General features: G+C 41.7%; 1 protein-coding gene across 2 annotated transcripts in view; it reads left to right on the forward strand.

Annotated features, from left to right (window-relative positions):
- The window catches only part of MGAT5 (alpha-1,6-mannosylglycoprotein 6-beta-N-acetylglucosaminyltransferase), an 863195-nt gene that overhangs the window by 121642 nt on the left and 727318 nt on the right, over positions 1-14235 (forward strand). The window contains exon 2 of one of the 2 annotated variants that reach the window (XM_078682019.1): positions 2451-2840. In XM_078682019.1, the coding sequence (XP_078538145.1) occupies positions 2600-2840 (241 nt within the window). In that variant the 5' untranslated portion in view covers positions 2451-2599. The remainder of the gene's footprint in view (positions 1-2450; positions 2841-14235) is intronic. The other variant, XM_078682020.1, reaches the window with a different exon arrangement.

A 14235-nucleotide genomic window follows, 5' to 3' on the forward strand; every position in this document is an offset into this window, starting at 1 on the left:
TGTATAGAAGACTCTAGGTTTTCTTAAGGATGAATAGGAAAACAGAATGTTTTGTTAAAATAACCCTCACCACCATAAGGTTTCTTGGTGGCATGCCTCATCGGGTTCTTCCCGCCCGCTTCGGGACGGGGCATGCTGAGACCGACAAAGACGTGGGAGCACTTATTATTAAGGTGATACTATGTGTTGGTGTGAGAGTGGAAGGGTCCGAAGAAATGTGGTGAGTTAAAAAAACAATACCTGGCTGTGTGGAAACTAAATTTTAATACTCCCTATAGCTGGCATTAGTAAAACTGTGGAGAGGAGGATGTATGCTATAATGGACTGTTTCCGCCCAGGTCTACATGTTTCAAAGCCTTCCCCTTGGCTTCTCTTCAGGGCCAAAGCGGTTGATCCCTACACCACTCTACAAGAAATCAATGTGGTCTGCCTGATCAATGTCAGGTATTGTGTGAGTGCATGTTTTACAATATACACACAGACTCTAATTAGTATATTCCCATAAATGAATACTTTTGGAGCCGAACTAAAGCCCCATGAGCTGTTTTACGGGAGGGGAAGAGCGCTTGTAGTCACAGTCGTCAAAGCTGCTCTGTCACCCAAGCATTGCCTACCCGTGGCTCCGATGAACGGAAGAGGCTGAGTCCACGGCTTACAGAACCTCTTCACTCCCTCCTTTGTTTGTGGTTACAATAAGAATCTAGGCCGGTTGCATTACTACTGACTTGCTTTTTAGTTCACTAATGGCGTTCTCGTTGGTAGGGGCAAGCCATGAATATTTCTAAAATTGATCACTTTTAACAAATGTCTATCTGTGCAGTGACATAATCTGATGTGCTATAGTAAAACCCTACAACATGTTAAAGACCCAGTTTCTCATAGAAACAGTCCATCCTGAACCTTGGTCATCTCATCCCTCCATGCTGCAGTGCAGACAAATGCTTTTTTAGTTGTAAAATTTGAGTTCCCCACTCCCTCCAAGATCTCGATGGCTAGCCTACGGCCCTAACTTAACCTGTGTATTGCGAGAATGGAGCAGAAGCACCCACAGAATTGATGGAGATTAATGGTCTCCAAGGAGACCAATATTTCCATTGTGCCAGTTGAATTTCCCCTCGAGGAATTTTGTGCAATTGCACATGTAAACATGCCTCTGCCTAGTCACAAGTATAGATTCATGAAACTCTTGCAGCAATGTTCCTCTGACCTGAGACTGTTGCCGGTTTCCTGACGTCTTCTTTGAAACCCCGCACATTTCTTAAGTTTGAAAATGTGCACCATGCGAGGCGATACATACGTAGATGCAGATGTAACAAGCATTTGCAATGCATTAGGTCGCACATTTCCGAGGGATTGAGCTATTGACATCATAAATGAGAATACCTTTTATTTATGTTTTGTTTTTAGAACAGATATTTAAAAGACATTGTTATTTACAATGTCAATAGCTTAAACTCTTGCAAATGTGAGACCTATTGCATTGCAAATATGTTTGGTGTCCGTGCTATAATTTTTTTTTAAAGTGTTGCCAGAGAGCATGTCCTGCCTGCAACCGCAGGCAGTGCAAAGCTATTTGGGAAAAAAGTGCTCGGAAGATCTAATTAAAGCCTACCGAGTAACAACACACCTAACAAGGGTTGTCTCCATGGAAGGTTACAAAAGGAGATATGGCAATACTAAGGAGGGACTACTAAGAATATTGACCAATAGACGGCCACAGTTTACAGTGGACAATGACACAAGCCAATGAAAAATATGGGCGGAGCTTCAAGTCCCTATCTGAATACAGCATGCCTTACAGTGCATGCGCTGCCCAGGCTCGACCTAAAAATTTTGTAACTTTGTGTCCTCTAGCAACAAGAATTGCTTCCTGTTAAGTTCTGTCTCAATTTACATGCAAGTGCTACTGCAGTAGTGAAATGCGAAATGATGGAACCACCACCTGCAGTATGTGATGAGGAGCCCCTAAGTTTCCCATATCGCACAGCTTTTCATTGGCCTTGGGCTGAATGGAGGCCTCCTGAAGGTTTTTTGGCTCCCTCAAGGGATGGGGCCCCTTGGACTGCTCGTTGATTCTAACTTATGCCTCACTAATCAGTTGGCACCTAGCCGCGCAATGAATTAATTCAAGTTGCCTGCTCAACTAAACGCAATAGCCACCTAATATTCAGAGTTAACAGTGGCACTGTCACTGAGACAATGGATAAATAAGGACCTTTAAAAATGATGGTTGTCGCTTTGCCACACAAACAGCAGATCATAGCTGGCTTTGTCATTTGTTCACCACCAAATACAGTACTTTTGTTATTTCAACCTCTGACTTCTATGTTTGCAAACAAAATAAATAACTAAATGCAGGCTTTTATGGTATTTCTGTTTAATTAAAAAAAAAAAAAGACTTAATCGTGTATTACGCATATCTACATAAAATATATTTTTTATTTCTTTAGCAGAATGAAACTGGGCCGAAGCAGGAGAGCAACCAACACACCAACGCAGAGCACAGTGGAGTAAAAGATAGAGCGGTGTGCCATGGAGGTGTTTCGTGTCTTGGTATTTTAAGCTGTTGCTCTTTCACCTCCTGAGTTGTCAAGGAACAATGGCATTTTTCACTCCGTGGAAACTGTCATCTCAAAAGCTTGGCTTTTTTCTTGTGTCGTTTGGCTTCATTTGGGGTATGATGCTCTTGCATTTCACTATTCAACAACGAACTCAACATGAAAGTAGCTCCATGCTTCGTGAACAGATTTTGGATCTTAGCAAGCGGTACATCAAAGCCTTGGCGGAAGAAAACAGGAATGTGGTGGATGGGCCATATGTTGGGACCATGACTGCATATGGTGAGTATAAAAATATTACAGTGCAGTCGCTGCTGTCACGTATTCAAGCTATTTAGGTATTTATTTTGTTGCTTTCCAGACTATACCTGGTAAGAAAGCTAGAATATGTTTAGCCTATGAAATGTGAGTTTTTGTGCCTTGAATTACTTGGTTAAATTATTTGCTATGAGTAATTTTTAGAGCAATCCTGTTACCTTGCCAAAGAAAGAGTCTTCCTGCCCAGGTTGTTCTAGCCCTACTTTTTCAGTTCTTTTTTATGCCAATTAATTTTTATTGCTTTGCCATTTGCAAGGATAACATTATGAGATGGAAAAAAGCGAAATAAAAAAAGAGATACAGTGGTTATGTATCAGGTAACTACAATTTCTTGTACGAATAAGGAATACTTTAAGAAACCTTCTATTATCCAATTTTAAAACAGATAAATCTCTGGTAACATGAATGGACACAGAATATATGTAGATGTACAGTTTTAGGCAATATAATGGGATCATGTTAACAGTCTCCACTATTCTCTTTGCCTCCAGTGCAGCATATTAGTTTGTCACACTTCATTGATCTTCTATTCATGCAGTCTTTGAAGCAATTACATTTCGTAAACAAATAAAGCACGCCATGTATAATATTTTTACTGAGTATTCATTCCCACATGGAAAACATATTCTTCCTATTTTGTTAATTCCTTTTTCCAGGCTTTGAACGTGACATGTTTCCCCAGTAAAATGTTTGCCGCCATCTTGGATGCTGATGTTAAAGGAACTGATTGTGTGTTGTGTGTTGTGTGTTGTGTGTGTGTGTGTGTGTGCATGTAGTATGGCAAAGCGCTATTTGAGCATTTCTTTTGGAGCTGGTAAAAGCCGATTGGGTTTGACATTCAGGGTTTCTACCCAGTGGTGTAGGAAGGTGGGTGCAGGCCGCCCCGGGTGTCATCACTGAGCCGGGTGTGACGGAAATTTTCCACACCCGGTACCTCCTGACCTTGCTATGCCACTGTTTCTACCTTACATGGCTGTGATAAGTATTCAAATCCAGCCCCCCCTCCCTCCCACAAACTCCCTGGCCTCTAAAAATTCCTCCACCATACTTTCTGCAAGTTACTGTTGGGTTTCTTGTCAAATATCGAGTGTAGGTTGGAGGAATGAAATCTGGAATGGGAAAGTTGGAGGATGAACGGGTGGGGGACTTTTGAATATGAAGCGTTTTGGAAGCGACCAGAGTGCCCTGTGGTGAGAACTAATAAAAGAAGATATTGAACTTACTGGTTCGGGAAAGCTTCTTTTCAGTAGTGACTAGGAACTCGGGCAGACCTAAATCCCACGTCCCTGAAACGGAGCATTCCAACAAAAACTACAATGAATTCATTCTTGCGCAAATGAGATAGAATCTAAACTGTGCATTTCGAACATGCAGTAAATAAGTAACAATTCCTCGCGATAAAACCAAAGCAGAATATTCCATTTCTGCCGACCTGTTCGACACGTTCTAAAATCATTTTGCCTCCTGATATTCCTAAAACTAGTTCTTCACTCTTAACTTAATTGAGGCGTCAGTACATTCCCACTGCTCAAATAACTCTGGCACAGCAAAAGTTAGTTGTACATACAACAGTGTGGCTAACGTATTATTCAGAGGAAGCTGTTTTTGATGACGGCATTTAAGAACGTTGTTTCACTTTTTACCCAAATTGAAAACCACAGCAAGATCCGAATAATTTTTATAAAATCACTAATGAAGGGAGTACCAGTTTCTGAGTGACTAATAAAATTAGGGGCTCTTTTCAGAACCGCCAACAACTAATGTAAAAAAATAATTTTGTACTTGCTGGGGGGGTTCGAAGTCGGTGCAGTCCCAAACCACTGTCCGCGAAGAGCCCACAGAGGTAAAGTTTGACTTCTATGTCTCAAGTATGGGCTTATTTGACTTTTCTCCTACTTTATCGGTAAATCTATACACTGCCTCAGTTGATCTCAACATTTGTTGAGTTCTAGTGAAGAGAAGGTGTCTCTAACCTATAGATGAGGCAAATGGTAGACCCAAGTAATTAAAATGGGTTACTCTATCCAACCTTCTACTAACAATCGAATGCTGTCTAATCTTGGTTTCCTTTGACCCACAGGTCATAGCCTATGATTTGGAGATATTAATATTCAAGTCCAATTCAGTTATAAAAAAGAGTGAGGGAGTGAACACCAATTGCTGTCATTGATAACAAAACAGCATCATCAGCGTAAAACTGCTCCAAAGCTGTGGCTAATCTTTCCCTCTAGTTATTAGGAACTTTTCTAGCCCATTAATGTAGATGAAAAATAAAAAAAGGTGTTAAATCTCATCCCTTTCTCACCCTCTGGACAAAGTAAATTTTCCAGTGCAAGCCCCTTTAGTGCCCTAGTCGCATTCGTACCTTAATGTAATCACCTTCATCTTTTTAAAAGGGAGATTAACATTTTCTTCACGCCCAGATATTCCATTACCAGCAAAGACTTGGACCAGTTCACTGAGGCAAAGGTGCAAGTTAAATCAGTGAAACCCACGTGAATTGATTCCTTCTTGGCCTTAATGTAATTTCTAATAAAATGTTGAGGCATTATACCACCCTTGCCATGCCTGGGACGAAACCATATTGGATCTCTGAGAGCATTCCGCTTTCCTCTGCCCTGCACTCTAGCCTTGTGAGCACATTTCTCCTAGGACTTTTGCTGTTGAGTCACGCAAAGAAATGGGGCGGTAACCAGCAGGAGGACTCCGATCTCCCTTTTTGAAGATAAATACTATGGTAGCTTCTGACCAGTTAGATGGGAATGCTCCTAAAATGGCAGCCCAGATCACATTGGTCAAGAGCGGGGGCCCACAAGAAATGTTGCTTTTAAAAACATCAACTGGTACTCAATCAGAGGCCAGGGCTTTGCCTGATAAGCAGGACATTAATGGGAAAACTGCAGTAACCCCTTCCCTTCAACCACTTGTTCATAAGATTCATACAAGTCAACGTTCTCGTTTGAGTCAAAGACTTTAGAAAAATGGTTAACCTACTTATCAGCTGAAATTATATCTATAGTTTCTGGGGAGGTAGGAGTAATACATAAGGTGCATCAGCCACCAAAAAGCTCTGGCATCTTTACATTTAACAGCAACTTCCATATCATCCCAAGCCATTTCCTTACTCTCCTTCCTCCACTTTATTAGTCCCTAATAATTATTTCTACATTGCCTAATTTCCAGCTTAGACTAGGGTGCTTTTTTGAGGTCCAGAATAAGCCGTTTATGGGCACTAGAACACGCTTGGTTAAACCAGACAAGCCTTTTGGCTGGTCAACCCATGACTAATGGTCTCACAGAGTGACCGAAAGGCGCATATAATTTCAGAAGAACACCGTCTTGGTTCAAACAAGTCTTTGTGTTCACCTTTGTTGGACAGAAGGTTTCTGAGAAAATAGATGGGGTCAATTTTGTCCCGTTTTAGCCGAACACCATGATTTTAAACTGCCAGACTGTTCTTACATTTATGCCCATCTCCCGCACGAATGAACATTGAAAGTAGATTGTGGTCGCTGGAACACTTTGGGATGACCTTTAAATTAAACCTTGCAGTGCTTAAGGGGGCAGAAAATAAAATGAAGTTAGTGGTTCTCTCTTTCCTTGTAAAAGACGGGGGCATATGGTTGTCTGGGGACAACTGATCTGGGGATGTAAAACTTAAATTATATTTCATAGTTAACTTATTTAAAAACTAATCATATGGATCATGTCTAAAATGGTACATTCCCTCCCCATCCTTATCCAAAAAACCACAGACCTTCCTACTAAGATATCCACAAAAGGTAATGTTTCCCTTCTGTATGTCTAGCTCATAATCTAAACCTTTAACTACAACAATATTCATTTGAACAAAAATATTATGATAAAAGTTGACATTGAATTCTAACACAACCCCGATTTTCAAATGCAGGATTTGATAATGCTGCCTGGAAGACACGGGACTCAAAATTAGACTGGGGCAAGTTAAGGCCAGCAGGACCACATGTGTTCCCCCTGGGCCGGCCCCTATTGGAGTGCACAGCTGGGTAGCATGTGGAGTAAAAAACATTGATGTGAAAGGCTTCCATTTAGCAAGTCCCTTGGCATCATATCAAGTCAAACTCATTTATAAATTAGAGCAATCTTGATTTCCCAATTTTGCGCAGACGCCTGCTATGTACCAAGATAATAAATGAGTGTTCTCCTTCATTTCGGCTTTACTTGTTGGGGACTCTACAGTACATGCGCCATTACCACGGACGATGACATTCAAGTTCTCTACGTTCCCAACCCTCATCAAAGTGTCTTCTGATAAATCCTTTATGGATGGGTGTAATCAGTCAATTTCATTTAGGCCTTTAAGCATTCTGAAAGCATTTTCTAGTAAGAATATTTAGCATTCTGGTAATTTCCTATGATTGGTGACAGTCACCTGTCCGTTTTGAAAGTTGTTAATTGGCCTTCATGATGGCTTATCAAAATAGCCCAGAGGCGTATTTTCTCCCTAGTTACAATCTAAAAAGCAGCCTTTTGACCAGCTTGGTGCTTCTGAAGTGGATGACCACACCGTCTCCAGGTGTGAATTTCATACCAAAGCCAATACACTGGATCCTTCTTACTATATTTATTTAATCGCACAGATCTCTAAGCCAGTCGGAGAGTTGTTTGAGCCAATGAACCACCTGTTTCTCAGCTCAGACCACCCCCTCCTGCTGCCTTTTTGGCCAAACTTGGACATTTGCAATTCTATAACATATGGAATGCATTAAGGAGGTAGTTGTAAGCGGGCAACCGTTAGAAAGCCATCAGGCACTGGATGCTCCTATTTCACAGCCACACTGCGCCTAGTCACAGACCCTGCTGCACTGAATGACCTCGCAAGTGTACTGAGGTGGCTGGCCGCTGTGCACCATTGATGGGCACAGGCTAACAGAGGATAGATACATTTGGTTTCTTTTGTGCATTATCTTGGCCAATTGGGTCATTCCCCTGATCGCCAGATGGAGGCCACGAGCTTCGCTAAGGTCAAAGATTTCAAAGACATATTTTCCAAGGATTTTAGTTTATCCAGTATCAAGGTGAGTGAATCCATCAACCCACCCTCTAGTTTCAACAAGAATTTAGAGAAGAGATTCATTAAGTTTTGGTCCAGGTTTTTTTATGTCACAAAGTTTGGCTGTAGTTCAGTAGGATTTAGGGAGATCTAATTCTTCCCTGAGAAAGTACGTGCAGAGGCTAACCTAGTCAGCGCATCATATTGGAAGTAATTTGCTCCATCTTTGTTTCATTGTGAATAGCTAGTACCTAAAATCAGTGCATCGAGAAACAAGTGCTGCCAGCTCCTTTGTTTTCTTAAGTATTTGAGTGACATGTATACGCAACATTGAGTATGCTACAACTTCTTCGGTGACATTCTCTTCTACAAAAAGCGTGCCACATTGCCTATGCCAATGATTCGAACTATTCCGGTGATGCGCACACTTGTATATTAAGTACTACACAAATTATTTTCCGAATTCCATATCCGATCTTTAACACTTTACTTATTGTGTATTTCTTTTCAGTTACCCATGACAAATGTCTGTAGTGAAATTCCTATTTTAGAATGTTATTAGTCCAGGTTCAGGAGGCACTGGCAACGTATGATGTTTAATTTGCCATTTGGATTGACATAAAAGCATAGGCGGTGGTTGAAGTTACTGACCATCTCATGTTGGATGGAGGCATGTTATACTTACCAGTAATGGAGAAAGTCACAGCATAGCTGAACAACCCTGAGTACATAAGAATTAGAAGTGCCAAGCCTCACACCTCCCCAATTGTACCTTGCCTTTATTAAATGAAGCCATTCTTAGGTCTCGCCATAGCCAGTGCATGCGCTGCTCTACAAGACATTTAGTAAGTGGGCTTCTAAAAGTGTTACCACACTCTTTTGCTGGCCGCCATCTGGCTTTTTGTCATGGTTCATTAAGCCTTACAGTGCACAAATCACTTTTGTTTTAATGCTCCTCCACCCCCTTGCTCTCTGCTTTCACTACCCCTTCCCTTCTCCCCCAGCCTCCCTCTAACTACCACCTCCCTTCTCCCCCTCCCTCCTTTTTAGTCACTGGGCTGAATTTGTGTATCCGATGTTTCTTAATGTAGCGCTCTTAAGCTACCTGTCTCTGTACGAGGCAAAAACTGTCTCAACAAGCTAACCAGTACAACAGCGACAAAAAGTCTAGGGCAGTTCTTCAGCACAAATGATTTTAGTTTTAATGCTCCTCCACCCCCTTGCTCTCTGCTTTCAATACCCCCTCCCTCCCTCTCACTACCCTCTCCCTTCTCCCCCTCCCTCCTTGTTATTCACTGGGCTGAATTTGTGCGTCCGATGTTTCTTAATGTGGCACTCTTAAGCTACCTGTCTCTGTACGAGGCAAAAACTGTCTCAACAAGCTAACCAGCACAACAGCGACAAAGTCTAGGGCAGGTCTTCAGCACTTTACATAATCTCCCCTGTAGCGGTCTAACTTGGTGGAATGTTGGCACCAGTCCTGCAAAATCCCTTTCAGCATCCGCCATCAAACTTACGGACATTGTGTATTTTTAATTAATTACATCTGCGCAGCACTCATAAAGTGTTTCTGGGCTGCCTTCAGCCCTTTTTCTCATCTCCCCATAGCAGTCTAACTTGGTGGAATGTTGGTGTTTTATTCCCGCATACATCCCCCGCTGCCCTGCCGGTGAACTCCCGGACATCATGTATTTTTATTTATCTCTGCAGGGCACACAAAAAATATTTTTGGGATATGTTCAGCCTTTTACCTGATCTCTTCGTAGCTGTCTAACTTGGTGGAATGCTGGCAGTATTTCTCCCGAACATCATGTATATTTAAATATATCTGCATATAATTATATTTTGGAAATGTCAGTGTTCGTCTTATTCATCAACTAAGCATTCAGTCTCTGCAATATGATTTGGTCCCACAGGTGTACAGGCAAGGCAATATTCCCAATCACTTCAAAGTGGGTATACATTAGAAACAGTGGTGCAAATTTAAAGTGTTTCAAATCGGATGTGGTGTGTTGCTTTTGTGATTTTTAAAACTTACCATGTTTTAAAACACAAATGTCGATAAACTCACGGAAAATTGCATTATTTCTCGTTCGTGACATCTGGAGAGTTGAAGAGAAGGGTTTGTTTTTAAGTGTTCTGAATACTGACAGTGATTCAGAACATCTATACAGACTCAGAAGGCTGCAGAGCGAATTCCACAACACAGTACCACCAGCCCTAGGCTGTAGTACAATAGGTGGAAAATAAATAGCTCTGGCATGTTTTAAAGGAATATTTCAAAGTGTGGCTTCCTGGCAGCTCAAACTTTTTTTACCTACCAAAATAGTTTACACTACTATGTTCAACGTCATGTATTTGCTATTTTAAAAAATCCAAACCGCAGCATTCCAAACTTAAAAAACTACTATGACGTACAATTACGCAACCGGATTATGAAAGGTTAATGTACTGGATGCCTAAACACTTAGAAGGTCCCAAAAACGAGACCTGTTGGCTATGCCAATGCTTGTTCTCTTGGTCTTCCAGTCTGCCATTTTCTGCTCAATTTTTAATGTATTAAAGTTACAGGTCCAGCATCCCACACAGTTTCATTGTTTACGGTATGCCTTGATTGTTATGAGAAAAACCTATTGGGAGAAAAATACAAGTGACTTCCAGAATGTAGTATTGTTTTTATTAGTATGTTCCAATATTTTGTACTTAACTCTGTCAAATAGTAAGGGCTCACGGGGACACTGAAAACAAGGAAACTTCACTGAATTCTGGAAAAATAGCAAACTTTGTTATGAAACAAACTGTTCAAAGCTTCCTGTTCCAAAATGTTGAAAGATGCACACATTGAAATTAAACATATTTGCTAGTGCAATTTATCAACAAACATATTTTGAGTTTTTCCAACATTATTAAGCAAAAACAAGAGTTTCAACCTAATCTTTCACCTTTTGAAAACTGCAGTTACAAATCAAACCATAGCCTCTGGATGCCTCTGTAACCACTCTGTATTACCTAAAAAAGGTTGTAGGTTGTGTTGCGATAGCTGTGGTTTATGGGGTTCATGCCCCAACTCGAGAGCCATTAGGACCGGCTGTAGCAAGTATTATGGGGTTCATGCCCCGACTCGAGAGCCATTAGGACCGGCTGTAGCAAGTATTGCGGATACGGGGATCACACACTTTGAAATACCAACCCCAACTCCCGTACCATCTATCAGTGAAAGTCTCATATGTCCAGCATTAGCCGAATGTGTGAACTTAATCTCGTGGAATATAGCTGGCTTGGCCGACAAGTTATGTGACCCAGCCTGGTTATCATTTATTAAAAAATGTTCCATTGTGTGCCTTCAAGAGACGTGGTTGGAGGACAGAAACGTCCATATAGAAGGGTTTTTAAGCTTTACCACTCCAGCGGCTGCCTCGACCAGGGGCAGAGCAAAGGGGGGCTTGGCCACCTTTATAAACCTGGGATTGCTCTGTAATATCAGCATATGTCATAATGATAACTTAAACATTCAGATGCTTGATTTAAAAAATGGCAAGAACGCTTTGACCCTAGTCAACTTCTATAATGCTAATGGTAATGGTGGTTGTGACATTATATCTCTAACAGAACTATTGAGAAAAAACGTACACACTACATCCCGGAACCTGTTGATAGTAGGTGACTTTAACGTTCACCCTTGTGGTAATCCAGGCTCCACCCCAATGGGCTCCTTGGGATGTAACAGTGTTGAAGGTTTTCACTTTTCTCATACTAGGGGTGGTAAGAGCCTAAATGACTTAGTGAATGGTAATAATTTAACAGTAGCTATGTCCATGGTTCCTGATACTAAAATCTTTGATATTCCGACTTTCAAAGGACATGGTCAGGGATCCTTTATAGATCATATACTTCTATCTTCAGATCTTGTACAACGGGTTCTGCAATTTACCATTCTCCTCAGTGTATATAGTGATCACAACCCCCTAGCTATTGACATGGGTGGGTTTTTATTCACCAAACGGCCGTCGCGCATTGACCGAGGTACGCTGAGTTGCATAAACGGCAGACGCCGTATCAAATGGACACTGATAAATCAAGATAGTTTATATTCTAACATAAACAGTGTATGCGAGGAGGAGCTGATAGCATGCTCATCTTTTGATTCATCCTCCACGAATATTTTGATTGGGTTTGCGGGAATGGCTTCTAAAATTGGTGACATGCTAACAGCACCAATAAAGGGGCAAAGTAGAAAGCAGGTCAAATGGTTTGACCACAACTGCTCAAAGGCAAGCAGAGACCTGAAGAACGCTTTAAAAATTAAACCTAGACACCCTGACCTGATAAAAAGTCTTCGAGTGTCTTATAGGAAAGCATTAGCCGTAAGAAAAAAGGAAATTAAGGCTAACACTATAGAATCCCTTCTTGATCCTACAGTGTTGGGGAATAGCAGTAAGTTCTGGCAAATTATCAACAAACCACTGTTTGATAACCCAAATGACACGGTCCTAGGTACAAGCATTTCAGAAGGGGAGTGGGTGTCTCACTTCAGCACAATTTTTAAGAGTAATGAGCATAGGGTAGAAAATGCCTTTTTAACATCATCCGTAAACCCATTACGTTTTACAGTAAATGAGGTTGTAAGGGGGATTCAGGGTCTAACTAGCAATAAGGCCCCGGGCCCGGATGGTTTACCACCGGACCTGTTTAAGTCTAGTATCCCCTTTTGGGCTCCCGTTCTTACGGCAGTAATAAATGCAGCTGCTATAACGGGGTGCCCAAAAACGTGGGGCCTATCGACCATAGTCCCCGTTTTTAAAAAGGGCGATCGCAGCAGTCCATTATGTTACAGGCCAATATCTTTAATAAATTCAGTAGTTAAAGTGGTAGGGGGGTAATCCTTAACAGGCTATCCACATGGGCAAAAGACAATAATACTCTGTCACCTATACAATATGGGTTCAGACCTGGCCATTCGACCATCACACAATGTCTGAACCTATATTTGATCTTAAGTAAATATACCCTGGCTAGACAAGGTACTGTCTACATGGCATTTATGGACCTGTCGTCCGCCTTTGACTGTGTGGACAGAACCTTATTATGGGCCACCTTGTTGAGAATGGGTGTGGAGAGGAATCTTGTCAACTTCCTAGCCGACTTGCACTCGGATACTAAAGCTAACGTCCGTTACACTCAAGACCTTAAAGTAACGGAAGAATTTAGAATAAATCGGGGAGTTCGACAAGGCTGCATTTTGGCCCCATTCCTCTTTAACTTGTATATAAACGAACTGGAGGAATTTCTCTTAAATATAGAAGCAGACTACCCCCTTGTTGAACACAAGGGGGTGCCTGTGCTACTCTATGCAGACGATGCAGTTCTTATATCTAGGACAGCAATCGGTCTCCAAAAATTACTAAATTCCTTCTTTAAGTTTATGGAGTCACGTGGCCTTAGCATAAATAATTCTAAGTCCTACGTCATGAAAACAGGAAAGGGTTCCCGGAAAACTGACTCCTTTAGTATAAATGGGGAGAAAATCCCTTTAACCAACTCTTTCTCATATCTTGGGGTCCTTTTAGACCACAAATTAACGTGGGGCCCCGCAGTGTCCAAAAAGAAGGGCGAAGTAACAAGGGTAAATGCGGCCATTCTTGGCTTTGGGAAAAAAATTGGCAACTGCCCCACGGCCGCACTGCTCAAACTTTATCAGGCAAAAAGTGTTGCTGTTGCCTGTTATGGTAGCGAGCTCTGGGGCTACTGTAGGATAAAAGACCTAGAGGTCGCAGAAAACAACGTCCTGAAAAATATATTGAGGTTGCCAAGGGGTACTGGGACCTATTCTGTACACGAGGAGTTGGGGGTTCCATATCTAAGTGACAGAATAGCAGTAAACCCGGTTTTGTGTTGGCTGAATTGTTGGCTTAACACCGACATTCCGCTCACACATGCCTTATTGAAAGAGGTCTTATCGCTAGACGGTAGGCTTAAAATTCCGTGGGTGAAACATATAAGGGACTGTTTGTCGGCAATTGGCCGTTCTGATCTGTTTTATGCCCCCAACCTGATTACAAAACCTGATGTCGTTTTGGTAAAAAACGCCATATTATTGGCAAGATGCACTGACAGAGAAGAGGTTGAGATACAGAAGGGTAGTGTCAGGAAACACTTATTACTCAAAACCTGCCCACAAATGGAGCCTTATCTGACATGGCCTATGACTAGTTATGAACGGTTTTTGTTAACAAGGTTCCGTTTTGATCTATATCATCTTCTACTGGCGGTACCAAGTGGGGCACAACGGGGTGAAGTGTTGCCAGCTTGTGGCTGCGACGGTAAGTC

Source organism: Lissotriton helveticus, chromosome 3_1 (genome assembly GCF_964261635.1).
Source record: "Lissotriton helveticus chromosome 3_1, aLisHel1.1, whole genome shotgun sequence".
In the NCBI taxonomy this organism is placed as follows: Eukaryota; Metazoa; Chordata; class Amphibia; order Caudata; family Salamandridae; genus Lissotriton; species Lissotriton helveticus.